This window comes from Sinohyriopsis cumingii, unplaced genomic scaffold (genome assembly GCF_028554795.1).
Source record: "Sinohyriopsis cumingii isolate HCF-2022 unplaced genomic scaffold, ASM2855479v2 utg001164l, whole genome shotgun sequence".
Lineage (NCBI taxonomy): Eukaryota > Metazoa > Mollusca > Bivalvia > Unionida > Unionidae > Sinohyriopsis > Sinohyriopsis cumingii.
Window position 1 is genome coordinate 481,348 of NW_028315966.1, and position 17,005 is coordinate 498,352.

Genomic DNA, 17,005 nt, shown 5'->3' on the forward strand with positions numbered 1-17,005 from the left:
TCCACCACCACCCAATAAAAAGACTATATTTTAGCTTATGTTTGCGAACAAGGATGCTAAAAGTTCATCTGCAGCCATTAGGTGAACGTGGTCCCCCTTGGTTAAAATGATTGGTACCAGATCTCATCAAACAAAATTTATTACTTCCACTCATGCCAGGTTGGCATGGCTCTACATGTGGCTTTGCAAATACTATGCACTTCTGCGGGGGTGTGGGGGGATTTTGTCTGTAGTAGTAGTAGTAGTAGTAGTAATAATAATAATGACTCTTTTTAAAGAGGGTAACACAATTAACTAAGAACTAATCTACCTTGAGGCCTTCATACAAAGGAAATTTTATTTTAGCTGCATCTCAGATGCCACTGGATATTGGGTTTGGAAGAAGGAAATAGAGTGGACATTTCTAATTTCAATTGGAATACTATTCCAGAGCAAAGTTCCAGAGTATTGGAAACTTTTTAAAAATAATTCCTTACATGGTTTGAGAATTTTATACTCTCTGGTAGACATGGATCACAAGTGGGGAGTACTGCAAGGTAGCCTATACTGGAATAGTGATTGTAAATATTCAGGAGCACTATTATGGGATATCTTGAACATTAATTTGGCTTTTCTCAAATGGATTTGGTCTTTAATAGGTAATATTTTTAATTTACAGCTAAATTTTCCTTGCTTTCTTTCTGGATTGATATTAGCCCAAATGCTCTTTTTTGAAGATGTGCCAGCTTTGCTAAGTTTTTATCATTTGAATTACCCCATACTTTATTACAGTAGTCTAAATAGGGTTGTAGATAACCGTTGTAAAATAGTTTTCTATGCCTTTCAGGGAGAAAATGTCTTTTCCTACTGAGAAGCCATAAATCTGAATTGACTTTTTTACTGATATGTTTGATGTGTTCAGTCCATGACAGATTATTATCTACCAAAACACCAAGTAGTCTGTCATGACAGACCATTTGCAAATGTTTATCCTTCTATGTCAGACATAGTTCATCACTATCAAGATCTGTCCTTTTCTTGCCGTGTTGAGATAAGTAATATTTTAGTTTTACCAGTATTTACCACCATGCTATTGCATGTGCACCAGTTGTCCAGTTTGTTTAGGGAATTCTGTAAAGAAATTTCAAGTTCATGCTTTGTGTTTTGTATGTCTGACAATGTTGTGTCATCTGCATTGAGACCTATTGATGATATTGAGTTCCTTAGTAAAAGTGGTAGGTCATAAATAAATAAATTAAACAGAAATGGACCTAGAACTGAGCCTTGTGGTACTCCATATCTAACTGTTCCAAGTTCAAACAGAACATTATTTATATAAACATGTTGCGTTATCTCACTTAAATATGAAGTAAACCATCTAACTGTGCTTTCATCACACTGGAGATTTTCAGTTTCTTCAAACGAATTTCATGATTCACCATATCAAAAGCTGTCCTGAAATCTACATTTACAGCTTCTATTATTCTACTTTGGTCAAGTGCTTGAAGCCCTTTATCAGTTAGGTAGATCAAGGCATTCTCAATAACACCTCATGGAAGAATGACATGCTATACAAGATCTATATTACTAAATTGTCTCAAAAGAAACATAAGAACTAATTGGTGAAAAAGTCACATATTCTAATATTTATACATTTTGAAGACATAAATTTTTCCAGTATTTTCTAGAATTAGGTATCTAATGATATTTAAACTCCTGGATATGTTTCTTACAAAAAATATTGCTGAAATCATAAATGCTGCGTATTTCAATCAAGTTTTATAGAAAAAAAATTAATTCACAGTAGGTGACGAATCAAGAAAATCTAACAACACTAGAGCACATGGTTAGGTGATACCATACCTTTTCTCTATCCTCCAGTGACCTGATGCGCTCCCTATATATGAGTCCAACATATTCTCCTGGGTTATACTGACCAGGGGACTGGAAAAGAGATATTCTTTAACATCAGTAGTATAATACTTTCTAATCAAAATTGTGCTATGACAGTTAAGTATGATCAATAAATATTTTACTAAAGATCCAAGTTTTAGTAAATTCGGTTTCTTCAAGAATACTCAAAAAAATGTAATAAGCTTGCTACCTCAAGAATCCTGACTTCACAAAAGATAAAACATTCACCATTCTATATACCATACAAGGAGAAGAAACTATAACCAATTAATCTCCCCATGACCTTTGCATGGCAGTGACAGATTTAAGAATAGTGATACATCAAATAGGATGCTCACATCTGTGTGAAGGCTGGGCTAGTTTTATTGTCATGTGATCAGGCAAGTGCTCACATCTGTGTGGAATGTGGGATAGTTGTATTGTCATGTGACCAGGTAAATACCTATATCTCTTTTGAGGCTGGATAGTTTTATTATCATATGACCAGTTTAAGTACTTACATATGTATGGAGGCTGGGATAGTTTTATTGTCCTGTGACCAAATAAGTACTTTTGAAGAAATATAATTTAGTGAGATTATCTTCCTAATGTTTACATCAGCAGGGAATGTAATCAAAGAAGAAATTATTTATTTAAAACATTTAAGTTTACTATAGACATATATATGAAACCGAATAATGGCCATGTCCTAACAGTGCAATGTCAGTTCTAGATTGCATTTACTGGAATTCTCCAATGGACATATACATGCATCTATAAATTTCATTATTTTTGCTCTACCTTTCTTCAACATGCAAAACATCAGAGTTTAATTTTATTTTAATGAATAGTCTCAAAGTTTGCTTGGATTATACTGACTTAATGATATCCAGAAATTAAGCAGCGATCATCCACTTTTAGACAATAGACATTTTGTTCCTATTTGTATACCTTGAAAAAATGGCAATTTTTTTGCCCTAATTAAAAAAAGAATGAATTACCTGGATGATTAAATTGCATTACCTGGTTGGCTATCATCAAATCAGACCAGCGAAAAACATCCCTCAAGTTGAACTCCCAGGGGCCGCCTCTCTGACCCCAGGTTCTTCTTACTACTGTCTCCTCATACATCTGACAGGAAAAATAAATTAAAGTATGTGTTATTCCAAGCTGTTTACTATAGTTGCTCAGCTTTAAACCAGGGGCATATTTTTTGTACTTCTGTCCTGCTATAATTACCAAAATATGAAGATTTGTTAAATTCAGGGAACACAGTTTGGGGTGAGGAAATGTCCCCTGGGGCACTACAGGTGCAACACTGGTTGTTTGATGATTATGCAGACTAGATTATATAAACTGGTCCAGAAAACTGTGCAAGAACTCTCCTGAAAACAAAGAAATGTCAATATGTCCCTCAGGTGCTAGATTTGTCCCTAATTTAGAGATGCATTTTAGCTTCAACTTACATGTAATGTGTAAAGTTTTAGGTCTGATGGTGTTTGGATCTCTGGAATTGAATCCTGGATCAACTATAATAAACAGGTGTGGAACAGTTACCACATTGTGTGCATTTGTGTTTGGATTCGAAAATGGTTTTTAAAATCATCAATGAAATACTGTAGAACAAATAAGAGGATTCATTATTCAGATATCATTTGTTCACAACATGTGAACATATAACACTCATACATATAAAATATACTCCCACAAAAAATTATTTTTGTTTCCTACCCTCTGATTGAAGTCCACCATTTTGCCAAGGAGGTGTAAAGGGATGTCTGGGTACATTGTTGTTGCTATAAACAACAAGTCATCTTGAGACAAGGGTTCAATATACACCTGCAATAGAAAAATATGATGACAGCAATTCGAATTAGTTAAAGTTCTCTAATCTCTGACAGCAATAAAAACTTGTTAAAATCTAAGTTCTCTAATTATGAAATTCTAATTTATTTGGGCAGGGATTACTTCAGTTTTTATTAACACATTATTCCCTGAAAGTTTTTGTCGTTTTCGTCTGAAATTCAAGTAGGAAACACATTTTGAAAGGTATTTCTGAATACATCCTAACACACCAACTTCCAGGTGATTTTCCAATAACATACTGCCTAGTTGTGTTAGAAACATCGTTTTTTATTGGCTATTTGGCTCATACATGAGCAGAAGGGTAAAAGTTGGAGCTCCTAATTTTTAAATTTTTTTTTGCTTAACAGACCCATTATTTTCGTATCAAAACCACTCTTTATTCCAAATGCCCATCTTATCCGACTTTTTGCAAAGGTTCATCTGTCTGTTTGCAGTTCATACCAGTATGCCTTACATCTGAGACCAAAAAGTCTAAAATCTGGACACAAAATCGAATTCAGACTACAGGCGAATTTTGGGTAGAAAAAAGTCAGGTCCAAAAAATGAGGTTTTCCCCCCTGTATTTTGTAGCGCAACTAAAAATTCCAAATTTTTTGGCATCATTGTAAAGCTACATCTGTCTACCTTTTTATAATACCACCCACTTTAGTGTATCATACATGACCTTGACGCTACAGAGCTCGGCAGTAGGCTACTACCTCATGCCGCTTAAATTTGTCACCAGGGGTTAATGTGTTAATTTACTTCATGTAACTAGTTGAAAAGACTACACAAAATAAACCTGCAGAAAATAAAACAAATAGCAATTTAAATGTGGAACATTATCAATAAAAAATATTTTATTTTTTCATGCATATATTCAAACTTCTGCTTTTTCTCAAAATTGGAATTTAAAAACTTGTAACATTGGTTTTATTTTTTATTTTCAGGGCATTATCTTGCCAGGTTCAAAAATCAATGACAGTAATTGTAAATATCCAATTACCTAGGACAGATCTCATATACTGAATGTGGTTTCACCAGCAACTCAAAACAGCTAAAACTGATGAGAAAGTGGAGTACCACACCAATTAAAATTCAATAGGTGTTGTTGTTATTGTTGTATGGTTTAACGCCATTTTTCAGCACATGATAGGCTATACACGGCAGCCAGTATTAATGGTGGAGGAAGAACCTGGGAAAACCCCAGGAAGAACCAGTGACCTACTTTAGATCATCTTAATCTTAATTGAATAAGAATTCTTCATGTAGACTGCATGATCCATGCACCTAAATTAAAAAATAAATATATTTTGTACATAACAAATCATGGATGTCTCACGTAGAAATATTCAGAAACATCCACCACTAAAAAGTGTATCTGTCCTTGTTAAGAACACATGTAAGACATAAAGTGTAACTTTTGTTCTATCTAGCTATCTATAATGTGATAATGAATTAAAATAGATATCACAGTCCCACAGAGATTTAAATATACATGTTTTACTATTGGATATTCTTGATATCATTTAAAAACACACTCTTTCTCATGAAATCTTCAAAGCAAAAAACATTGTAATTCACAAACTTGCAGTTCTGACCCCTCAAATTTTGCATCAGGAGGGAGTTGATAGACAAAGGCTCACAACCTAAAAGATTAAAAATGCGTCCATGGCCAAAGCTTCTAGGTCTGGAATTGTTGAGATGATGATGGTGTATGTGTGTGTGATTTGGATTTTAAAGGTAGCTTTAACAATTTTTCAGTCATATCGCTATGATGTCTACAGTGTGGCAGTTTATAGCGATGTCTACCATTGGAACATCACGCCGAAGACATGTAGCATGGCGTCCCACCCATTCACATTATCCTGACACCAGATAGACCAGTCCTAACACTATCCTCTTAATGCTGAGCACCAAGCGAGGCAGCTGTTGGTACCATTTTTGTAAGTATTTGGTATGACTCGGCCGGGGATCTAACCCATGACCTCCCCCATCTGAGGTGGACACTCTAACCTCTAGGCCATGGGAGCAGTAAGAGATGATGATGGTATATTTGTGATTCCAACTTGCATCAAAAAGGATGGTTGCCACCAAAGTGCCTAAATTGAATGAAAGACCGATTAATGGATGGATGGAACATTCACTATGAATAATTGGACCTTTTCTTGACACAAAGTTGGCCTGCCATATGTAAGATTTGTATACATAAACGTAGTGAATAGGAATACCAAAGGAGAAACTGTCAAACCAGAATGAACAGGTGGAGTGATCTGGTTCCCCTGTTTGAGGAGGTAGGTCACCAACACCAAACTGTCTGATATGATTAGGGCTTTTTCCCCTGAGGTGCTCCTTCTAGAACAAACAGATGCTGAATTACGGCCTTTATTTTCATGGGTTGTCATGAAGAGGCATTTCCTACAGCTCACACATGCCACTGATATTACAGAAGCCCAGCAACAGGTGTGCTCTGCAACCATGCACATGATGTAACTTCTGACTGAGGACAGACGAATTCCTGTCATGAGCCAAATGTGGTCAAACCAATGATGTAGAGATGATAGTACCTCATTCATAATCCTGACCTTTTGATTGAATAGACTGGCAAAGGGAAACACTCAGCCAGCAAGATCATCTGTAAGGGGTGCATTAAAAGAGGGCACAATGACATCAGATCTGCTACAAAAATGAATAATCCAAAAAACTGCAAACACTCTCTAATTGTAATCCACTTCCTGCCAGAAATGGACTCCCTAAATAAAGTTCAAAGATCCTGACCAAGTGAACATGGGGAAGTCATACGAGATTGCTACAGGTGATAAACTCCATAGACAAAGCACTGGGATGGATGGATAGACTTTTCCCAGTTCACTAGAAAACTGAGATGACTCAAACAGAATAGGAGATCATTTCTAGCCTTTTTTACATTGTGATGCACACCGATGGAGTAGGGGGGGCATTTAATTCTTTGAACATACTGCAAATAGATCAACAAGTAGTTCACCACCTTTATTTTAACAGACATTAATACCAAGGTAATGTCAGAATAAGAAGGCAAACTACTTTTTGTTCTAATAAAATGAACAACATATTGATACACATCATTCCTGTGTGTATGTTGTTTGTCAAAATAGGTGCACCATCTTTATTTAGCATATTCGACATGCTGAACTGAACATTCATATCAATTCTGTTTATTATAATTTTTTACCTTTTTAAAATACAAGACGTTAGCCTTTAAAAAAGACTGTTTGGAAGATAGCAATAAGCACAAGCTACTATTTGCACAGTTGATTAAACTTGAAAACATTATGGACCCTCTAAAATGGAAAAACTAAAAACTGGTAAATATTTCCACAGTATGCAAAACAAAGAAATTTCCATGGCACAGGGTGGATAGAGATGTGAAAGTTTGCATCGGTGAATTCGAAACTAGTGCAATCTCATCCCTTCTGATGACATGGATCAACATCTTGAATTTCAGCAACTATTGAGGTAACTCCGGTTGAACTGGCCATTGGCCTTATTTACGACCAGATTTCCTGCAACAAGGGGGACCTGAGCGGCCGAGTGGTCACAAGCGCTCGCCATTCCAGATCACTGCCATCTCACCTCTGTCTGTGTGGGTCAGAGTCCAAGGCTCGGCTAGCGTGGGTACATGGGAAAGCCTGCCAGTAGCTTCTCGTGGGTCGGTGGTTCTCCCCAGGGTTTTCCAGGGTTCTTCCACCACCTGTTATACTGGCTGCCATGTATATCCTATCTTGTGCTGAAAAATGGCATTAAACCCTAGAACAACAACCTGCAACAAAATTTTGCCCTTCTGAATCTGACAGTTCATCTAGTCATGAGATGATGAGGTGAAAGCAGAGTGGGTTGAACAAATAAAATCCAAAGTTCCTCCAAAATTAATTGGCTCAATCACTCATTAAGCGAAGTTAAGTGATCCAGCGAGAGTTGAACTTCAGATGTCTGGGGCATACTGGTAGGCTGTCTGCAGACAGTCAGTGAGTCAATGGCAAGTGTTAGGAGGTTTGGGAGACCAAAATTATGTTTCTTGCTTCCTCTATAAAGCTGCATCTCAAGCTGGTTAGGTTGTCGTCTCCTGATATTTGTTTGGGATTGAAACTGATTCTGGATCCTGAATGATCACTTCTCTTTTTGTCTCCAATATTCCCTCCTTAGAGGTCGAGACTGACTTTTCTTCAATGGCTGTGGATGCTGAGCAGCTAGTCCGAGGGAGGGGCAGTTCCTGGGCTCTCAGTCTCCTAACATCAAACATCAATCTAACCTTCATTGAGCAATGGTGACCCAAATGGTGTTATCTTGAATGCAAGGGCATTATAGGCTGTGTGTGAACCAGAAAGGCTTCGCCAATGTCGGAAACTGCAATTTTATTTTCCTAAATGGCGGCAAAATATAACATCTGCCGATTTATTTATTTTTGGCGACATTGTTGGCTGTTTAAACCTGTATATACAACCATTAATTTGGAGTTGAGAAATTCAGAGACTCCATGAAAGGAAGCCGCAAACCTGATATAAAATGCATTGAAATTTATCTATTGTTAGATAAACAATTTCTTTGTCCATATTGACAAACCATCTTAACAGTGCATTGTTGTATCATTATCCACTTATGTTGACATCGAGCATGAGTACTGTATGTTGTGAGATATCCACTTTTTTGTTGTTGTTGACATTTCTGGTAGCGGAGATCAACCAGACGAGGCATTATCTCATAATATATCTTTTGTCTGATTTTCGGCCCCTCGCTAGTAATTAACATATTTACATAGACTGACATTTGTGTGTGGATGGTATGTAAAATTCCTCTTTTATCCACTCAGAATTTAATCCTTCAAAACACCAGCATGTTCTGTATTAATCCTTGTCATCAGACCAGAACACCTGCGTCTCTATCACCCATTGACCCTTTGTTAAATTAAGTGGAAATCAGCATCACTCCGCAACCACAAATAAATAAAAATAATAAAAATTTTACTTGGTTTATTCTATAGGTAGGGAGGAACTGTAACTACGATCAACCAAACGGCAACTGATTCATTTTTTAAAAATGTACCCAGATAAAATAGTTTGCTGAAATTTCAAAGAAAATGTTACCTTTGAAGCACCTACTGTTATGAAAATGTACTAAGCAAATGGGAAAAAAGTCAGTCTCAATCACGCAATACAATTATTTGATGTTGCCACCACAATAAGAAACAGGCATTTGTTTGGTTCTCTAAAGCTGGCCTTTAGTGACAACTTCAATAATGCATGCATATTTCATCAAGGAAATTTGACTATAATCTTCAATAAAAAACAAAGAACTTTTCTTCAAAGAAGTCTTTACCAAACTTAAATAAAAGCAGTGGAATCTGATGGATTTTTGCATTTTCCAACGTGACTGGAACATGTCTGCTGTGCCATGAAAGTTTCCTTTTTGCAGGGAAAATGTGCTTATGAATGCTACCTATGGCGGCTTAAAATGCAAACTAACTTTTACCAACTTGGGACATACTGAAAAGTAAATGTGCTTCATCATTCGTTACATGACTGTGCTATGTTTATCCACTGAATTCAGACCTATATGGCCTGTGAAAAAATATTTTAAATCTGTGTGGATTCAATGTATGTGATGAGATTCGTGGGTGAGTACACGGTGTTGATACTCTATTCATGCTATACATTAGACATGTATATATATACACAGTATTCACTTATATGCACCAATTCAAAGTTCTCTAAATAAAGTAAACTAATATATATGCCTTCTCTGTTTTCACTACAGGTGTATTTCTCATTTAATATTCATCAATTTAAGATGATAACTGTGCCGATAAAACATATTTTACCACCTGCATTTATTACCTCCCCCCCCCCCTTTCAAATTTGTTGGGGTACATGCATCATTTTCTTTAGCTAACTGACTTGGTTGCTTATAACACGGTTCAGTCTATAACACGGTCGGGTTCTATGGCTCCCAGCTACCATGTTATAGCACGGTCACACTGTATCTACTTCGCCATAACATGAAATATGTTGTTATTACTTTTATAAATTATCTGGACAGACATCTTGACAGATGTCAAACTTTTGTTTATGGTCAGGACTTCAGTAGAATGACTGTTGACCATGCAGACAGTGGTATAGATTGCTCTGGCACTGGCTATAAATGTGGTAACATGGATGGATCTATCCGTAATATCCCTAAAATTATCCATGTCTGGCAGTTCCACAGACCTGTATTTGATAACGGTTAACAATATGACCATTCTACAATTCCTAGGCATGCAATAAGGACGACTGGATAACTGGATTAACTTGTCAGCCTTTTATTATATTTACATAATATATTATGGTTCATTCAGATCCGGAATAAACTCCATGTACCCAGGCTTGCAAGCCTGAATGCCATGTTGGGGAACATACACTTACTTGGCTCCCTAAATATTGGGGGGGAGGCCAATGCTGCCACATATTGTCAAATTATGCACTAATGTCACTGATGGACAAATGGGCAAATACTGTCTGGAATTACTTAACTGTGTTATTGCCTTCTGTACCAGGCAATGCATCTGTAACTTAACCAACAGTGTAGAAGGTTGTAAGGACAGCAAATCTGCAGTGCCTTGCACCTTCACTGTCACTGATGTAGCTGATGGATTAACAGGTCTCACTTTAGGTGGGGTGGACTGCAACAATGTCCCCTATTGGGCCCACAAATAATTCCGTCTTAGGATAATACACAACACATTTACTTGCTTGTTGTGAGATTTGCCCCTCTGTTGTTTTTGACACACTTCCACAGAACTTTTGACCAGATATTTTCTATGTGGCGCATACAATGCATGACAGCAATGAAGTATATTTAGTACAGGCAAGGTAAGTATCATGCATGACCTCTTTTGCCTAGAATTTCCTAAACTTAAGACATTCTGTCTTCATGTTTCACTGAGGACTGATCCATTTAAACATACATATACTCAGGGAAGGCACTTTTTAAAACTATACTCCAGGGTACTCAGAATACCCAAAGAGTTCATATGAAAACAATATTAAAAAAATCAAAATTGCATCTATGGGTGTCTATTCTACATTAAAAGTGCATTCCCAGGGTCCCATGTATGTTTTACTTTAACTGCCCTGAATGACAAGAATAATGAAATAAATTAATTCAATGTGTAAATAATTTCTCAAAATGACACCCATTACCAAATAAGTGAGTGAAAAACAGGCAGTGAGCTCAAAATCATTAATCAAAACATACATCAGTGATACTGTGTTAGGATATATGGTAAGAAAAATCAAAGAGAGTGACAATTTCACAAAGTTGAAAACTACAGAGATAATTGCAAGATTTTCTGGAGGTACAGCTGAAAAAATAACTAGCAAAGCCTAGTGGCAGCAAGGGGATGTAATTTATATCATAAAGACAGAAGCATAATTTTCATCTGTCACGAGGGGTGGATTTGGAAAGCGTTCATCTTATATTCCTAATGTTAAAGTGATCAGGGAATGGATGTGAATAAGAAATTATTGCTTTTATGAATCTGCTCAACAGAAATCACAGCATGGAAAAAATTATCTGAAAATTCATTATAAAAAACGCAGACTTTACCTGTGTAAATCTGTTGAGGAAGGATCTCGGCAGCCCCTTCCTGCCCCCACCCTGGTTTAGTGGATTTTGACAGGCAAAAATCTGGGTCTTATTGTGTTGGATTTGGAATATCCTCCCCAGTTCTGGAATGAAGATTTCCCCACGGTGATCTAGACAGGCATTCAGACCTTCCAGTACTGACTGGGATGCCAGGTTTAACTGGAGAATCAAACAGACAGACAGTCTAATAATAAGTAGTGCATTTGACTTTCAAACTATCTATGGTGACACAGTACACATACACTGATACAGTATATTGTTTCCAAAAGTTGAAATAATTTAAGCTTCACAAACCAAATATTGGCTCTCTTATCATTCTCCCTTCAAAGAAAAGCACTTGGCAATGTAAAGTAAACTTAAATGCCAGATTAGAAAAATCTGACCAACTGAAGGTTAGCTGTGATGTGAAGAGAGATGAATCTTAAAGATTTCTGAACTAAATTACTCAATATGGAGTGTTTTCTATAATAATTTGATGACTAAATAAATTATGACACAGTCACATCACATATAACCATCAGTTTTTCCGTTACCTATAAATGAGGAAAGATGACGTGCTCTTTTACTATGACACCAATAAAAATTACTACATCATAAAGAGCATTTGCAACATACCTCATCGAATACAACCCAGTCACCTGCTTTCAGAGCCTGTAACAATGGACCATCATGCCAAGCAAAGACCCCTCCTTCAGCACCCTCTACTGGTAGGTCTGCACCAAAAAGGTCTGAAATATCCTGTTAAAAAAGATTTTTTAAATTTTGACATTGAGAGATTTATAATCAATGGGAGAGTTAATGATAATGTGGGACACAGTGTAACTAAAATTAGGACTTCTTGCTGGGCATAAATGCATCAGAGTAAAATGAAATCTTCAATGCAGAGGTATATTAGAAGCCTTAAAATATAATGCCTGGACTCCCAATTAAAAACAGATGACCAACTATCCAAAACTGCTAAGTGTGCATACAAATAGATCCCTTATTTATAAGTCTGATGATCCTACAAAAAATCTGGGTCAGACAAAATAGTTTATATTATTTGATATTGATTGAGCCCCATTTGTTATGAAATTGGGATATCCTTCTTTCTACAGAGGTCCCTTGGGTGCTCCTTTATTTTGGTTTGAAACTATCTTTAGGTCTTAACTACATTTAACTAGCTGAATGTTTAATAGGTGAGTAAATTAACAGCGTTTTATGTGGCACAGTGACCTCTTCATCTGAAATACATTTGAGGTCTGTGTAAGTGCTTTTAAAGACTTTAGATTTTTTCATTTTAACACACATAGTGCAAACTATATGTAATTCAGCACTTTTAAGTGAATGATTTACCACATGATACTTGACTATTTCTGACCTGTAAGACTGTTTCATATTTACCTCCTCTGCTGAGTGTGTGGATAAAGGTCAATCTGTTTAGTGTGTGAATAAAGGTCAGGCTGTTGAGTGGATGGATAAATGTCAGGCTGTTGAGTGGATAGGCAAAGGTCAGGCTGTTGAGTGAGTGGGTGGGTAAAGATCAGGCTGTTGAGTGGGTGGGTGAAGGACAGGCTGTTGAGTGGGTGGGTTAAGGTCAGGCTGTTGAATGGTTGGGTAAAGGTCAGGCTATTGAGTGGGTGAGTAAAGATCATGCTATCAAGTGGTTGGGTCAAAGTCAGGTTGTGAAGTGTGTGGGTAAAGATCAGGCTGTTGAGTGGCTGGGTAAAGGTCAGGCTCTTGAGTGAGTGAGTAAAGGACATGCTGTTGAGTGGGTGGGTAAAGATCAGGCTGTTGAGTGTGTGGGTTACGGTCAGGCTGTTGAGTGGATGGGTAAATGTCAGGCTGTTGAGTGGATAGGTAATGGTCAGGCTGTTGAGTGTGTGGGTAAAGATCATGCTATCAAGTGGCTGGGTAAAGGACAGGCTGTTGAGTGGGTGGGTAAAGATCAGGCTGTTGAGTGTGTGGGTTACGGTCAGGCTGTTGAGTGGATGGGTAAATGTCAGGCTGTTGAGTGGATAGGTAATGGTCAGGCTGTTGAGTGTGTGAGTAAAGATCATGCTATCAAGTGGCTGGGTAAAGGACAGACTGTTGAGTGGATGTCAGGCTGTTGAGTGGATAGGTAAAGGTCAGTCTGTTGAGTGGATAGGTAAAGGTCAGGCTGTTGAGTGTGTGGGTAAAGATCATGCTATCAAGTGGTTGGACAAAGGTCAGGTTGTGAAGTGTGTGGGTAAAGATCAGACTGTTGAGTGGCTGGGTAAAGGTTAGGCTCTTGAGTGGGTGGGTAAAGGTCATGCTGTTGAGTGGGTGGGTGGGTAAAGGCCATGCTGTTGAGTGGTTGGGTAAAGGGTAGGATAGTTATTTGAAGGTTACATATAAGATCTTGTTCTGCAAGGACTCAAAATCTGCAATGAAAACTGATCTGAAGACCTCTCATTATGTTGTCTTTATGGCTACACTGTTGAAAGCAGTCTGTTATCTTTCATAACTTGACACAACTGGATAGGATTTTCCCAGTGTCATTTGTAACAAGGTCAGTAAGTGATTCGGCAAGTTGGATATGTTTCATCATTTGGGTTTCACTATGTAGGTCATCCAGTTGTTAGTGACATTTCTAATGACTTTGTTTTTTTTCTGCAGAAAAGCTAAACAGCTGCACTGACACACTCTCATAGAAATTCTAGCTAGAAAATGCTGATACACTCCCCCAGAGACTCTAGCTAGAAAATGCTGATACACTCCCCCAGAGACTCCAGCTAGAAAGTGCTGATGCACTCCCACAGAATCACACTATGTCTCTAATTCATTTCAATTCACAATCCTGCAGTTCTGTCATCCTTTGATACATAGAAACAGAAATATTTCTTCATTTTAAAATAAATTTAAAAAACTGCTGCATACATTCATTGATTTGTTTGACATGGCTCATTAAAAAGAAAAAATATTCAGCTTGCAACAAAAAATTTTATTTCAAATCAACACTCATGGAAAACCCTAAAATTTATATTCAGGGATAGTCATTTTTGTCGCTTAGCAAACAAAATGCTTTTTCATCAGAAATTCAATATGTGGATAAATCTCTTGTGTGTTAGATGGTCCCTGTGTTAGATGGTCCTATTGTCTTCATGCATATTGTCTTTGGCATCAGAGGGTTCTGATGTTAGAGGATCCTACTGTTAGAGGGTTCAACTGTTGTATGTTTTAGAAGGTCATACTGTTTTTTTTTTAAGAAAGTCCCTACTTTTTGGAAAGTCTTACTGTCATATAAAAGGGTCCTATCATCTTGTGTATTTGAGAGGTTCTGTTGTTAGGGGGTGCTATTGATAGAGGGTACTATTGATAGAGGGACTTACTGTCATATGTGTTAAAGGTTCCTTTTGATAAATAGTTCTGTTGTTAGAGGGACTTACTGTTTCATGTGTTAGAGGGTCGGTACATCTTAGATGGTCTTGCTGTTCGAGCATCCTATTTTCTTATAAATCAGAGGGTTGTTCTGTCTTAGATGTCAGAGGATCCTATATTTAGAAGGCAATATTGTCATATCCTACTGTTCTATAATATGAGCAATCTATTTTCTTAAATGTGAGACGTTTACTGATTTGTGTATTATCTTTTGTGTTAGAGGGTCCAATTGCTTAATAAACTTGAGGATCCTGCTGTCTTATGTGTTTGCATGTGCAATTTGTCTTGTGCATTAGTATATACTACTATAACATGAACATATTGTCTTATGCATTAACGTCTTTAGTTATAATGTCTTAATGTTTTAGAGGTTCTTTTATTAGACTTTCAGTGTTTATTGCATAATGTTAGATGGTCCCTTTACTATCATTACATTGTCATGTGTATTACATTGTGTTAGATGGTCCCATTACTATCATTGCATTGTCATGTGTATTACATTGTGTTAGATGGTCCCTTTACTATCATTGCATTGTCATGTGTATTACATTGTGTTAGATGGTCCCTTTACTATCATTACATTGTCATGTGTATTACATTATGTTAGATGGTCCCTTTACTATCATTACGTTGTCATGTGTATTATTATATGCTCATTTTTTCCCGTTAACTTTACATTGTCAGAATCGTTCAATATTACCCGATACTGAACTCATGCAACAATACACATATAGCATTCACGTGCATAAAAAAACTACTTTCTATTGTAAACAAACAATGAACGCAGATGCCAGCATTTTTGATTTGTACACAAATCATGTACACTCGCATAAGAGGCTCTTTACGTTGTGGTTATTTAAATTTGTTTCTGAATGAACTAAAACATGTTTCGTGGACTGCAAAAAACCCCAGCTGTTTTGGTACATTCCACGTTGATACAATGTTATGGATTTAGGCTAGCTACATTATATAACAGATGCAAGATAAGGTCCTTACAAATAACATACATGTGACAAGTCATATACTCTCTTCTTTAGCTGGTGATAAGAATGGCAAAATAAAATATACTTACAGATTTACATCCTGAATTTTCTCAAAATGTATTTTCTTAATTCTGCAAATCCGAATCACATTAGCCATGTCATAGGTTTTCAATCTGGATTACACATTTCGAAATTCTGCTGTAATTTCAATGATAAGTGCAACTGCATCCTCCTTACTGCACTCAAAATGAAATAAGCATTAAATTCCAAAGCGTCTTTTTGATAATTGCAATTGAAAGACTTCATATTTTTCCCACAATATGATTTCAAACATTCAATGACAGAAACAGAAACACATTTGCATATGTAAACATGCTTCTCCCACACCACTTCAATCCGATGTATTTCGTGTATAATTTGCACAGATGAATCCAGTCCAAAATCACAAACTTTCGTCGAATTGAAACAAAATACCAAAATATATTCAATCCAGATCAAATGGAAATTTGTTGCAATGCGCATTCATTCACAATATGACTGCAAATTTCAATTTTAACTAGACACGCCATTTTCTTTCGAAAGTTATGCCGAGCGCGCGACTAAGTTCAAGTTTATCTGGGCGGAGTTATGTGCGCATTAATGATGATGTCATTGTGTAATGACAAATCTGCGCTTGTGTATTTACTTTGGAATATGGCATTCATTCATTTACGTTGTTTCTTGTAGTGTATTTTGTTTATATAATTAAACCTTAGGTAGAATAAAAAAATGAGCATATAATAAAAAGGTTACTGCATTTGTAGGGGAAAATATGAACTCGTTTTGTCAGAAGGATATACGCCACTCCCAAGGTTGTGCAGTATTCCATCCCAAAACGAGTTCATATTTTCCCATACAAATGCAGTAACCTATATTACATTATGTTAAATGTCCTTGTATCATTTGTGTTAGACAGTCCTTTTGTCTTATGTGTTATACAGACCTTGTGTTTGATGTCTTATAGGATCTTTTTGTCTTACGTGTTCCCGGGTACTTTTATAGAGTACATTTGTCTTATGTGCTTTTGGGTCATTTAGTCTTAGTTGTTATAGAGTACTTTTATTGAGCACTTTTGTCTTATGTGCTTTTGGGTCATTTAGTCTTAGTTTTTATTGGGTACTTTTATAGAGTACCTTTGTCTTATGTGCTTTTGGCTTATTTAGTCTTAGTTGTTATAGGGTACTTTTATAGAGTACCTTTGTCTTATGTGTTTTGGGGTCATTTAG

At 36.6% G+C, this 17,005-nt stretch overlaps 1 protein-coding gene across 2 annotated transcripts in view; it reads right to left on the minus strand.

The window, feature by feature from the left end:
- LOC149772822 (midasin-like) overlaps positions 1-17,005 on the minus strand; it is a 270,606-nt gene that overhangs the window by 175,709 nt on the left and 77,892 nt on the right. For both annotated transcript variants that reach the window (XM_089947241.1, XM_089947240.1), the window contains exons 35-39: positions 11,992-12,114; positions 11,338-11,535; positions 3,604-3,711; positions 2,896-3,003; positions 1,843-1,923 (exon numbers count right to left, since the gene is read on the minus strand). In XM_089947241.1, coding sequence (XP_089803367.1) covers positions 1,843-1,923; positions 2,896-3,003; positions 3,604-3,711; positions 11,338-11,535; positions 11,992-12,114 — 618 coding nt within the window. The remainder of the gene's footprint in view (positions 1-1,842; positions 1,924-2,895; positions 3,004-3,603; positions 3,712-11,337; positions 11,536-11,991; positions 12,115-17,005) is intronic.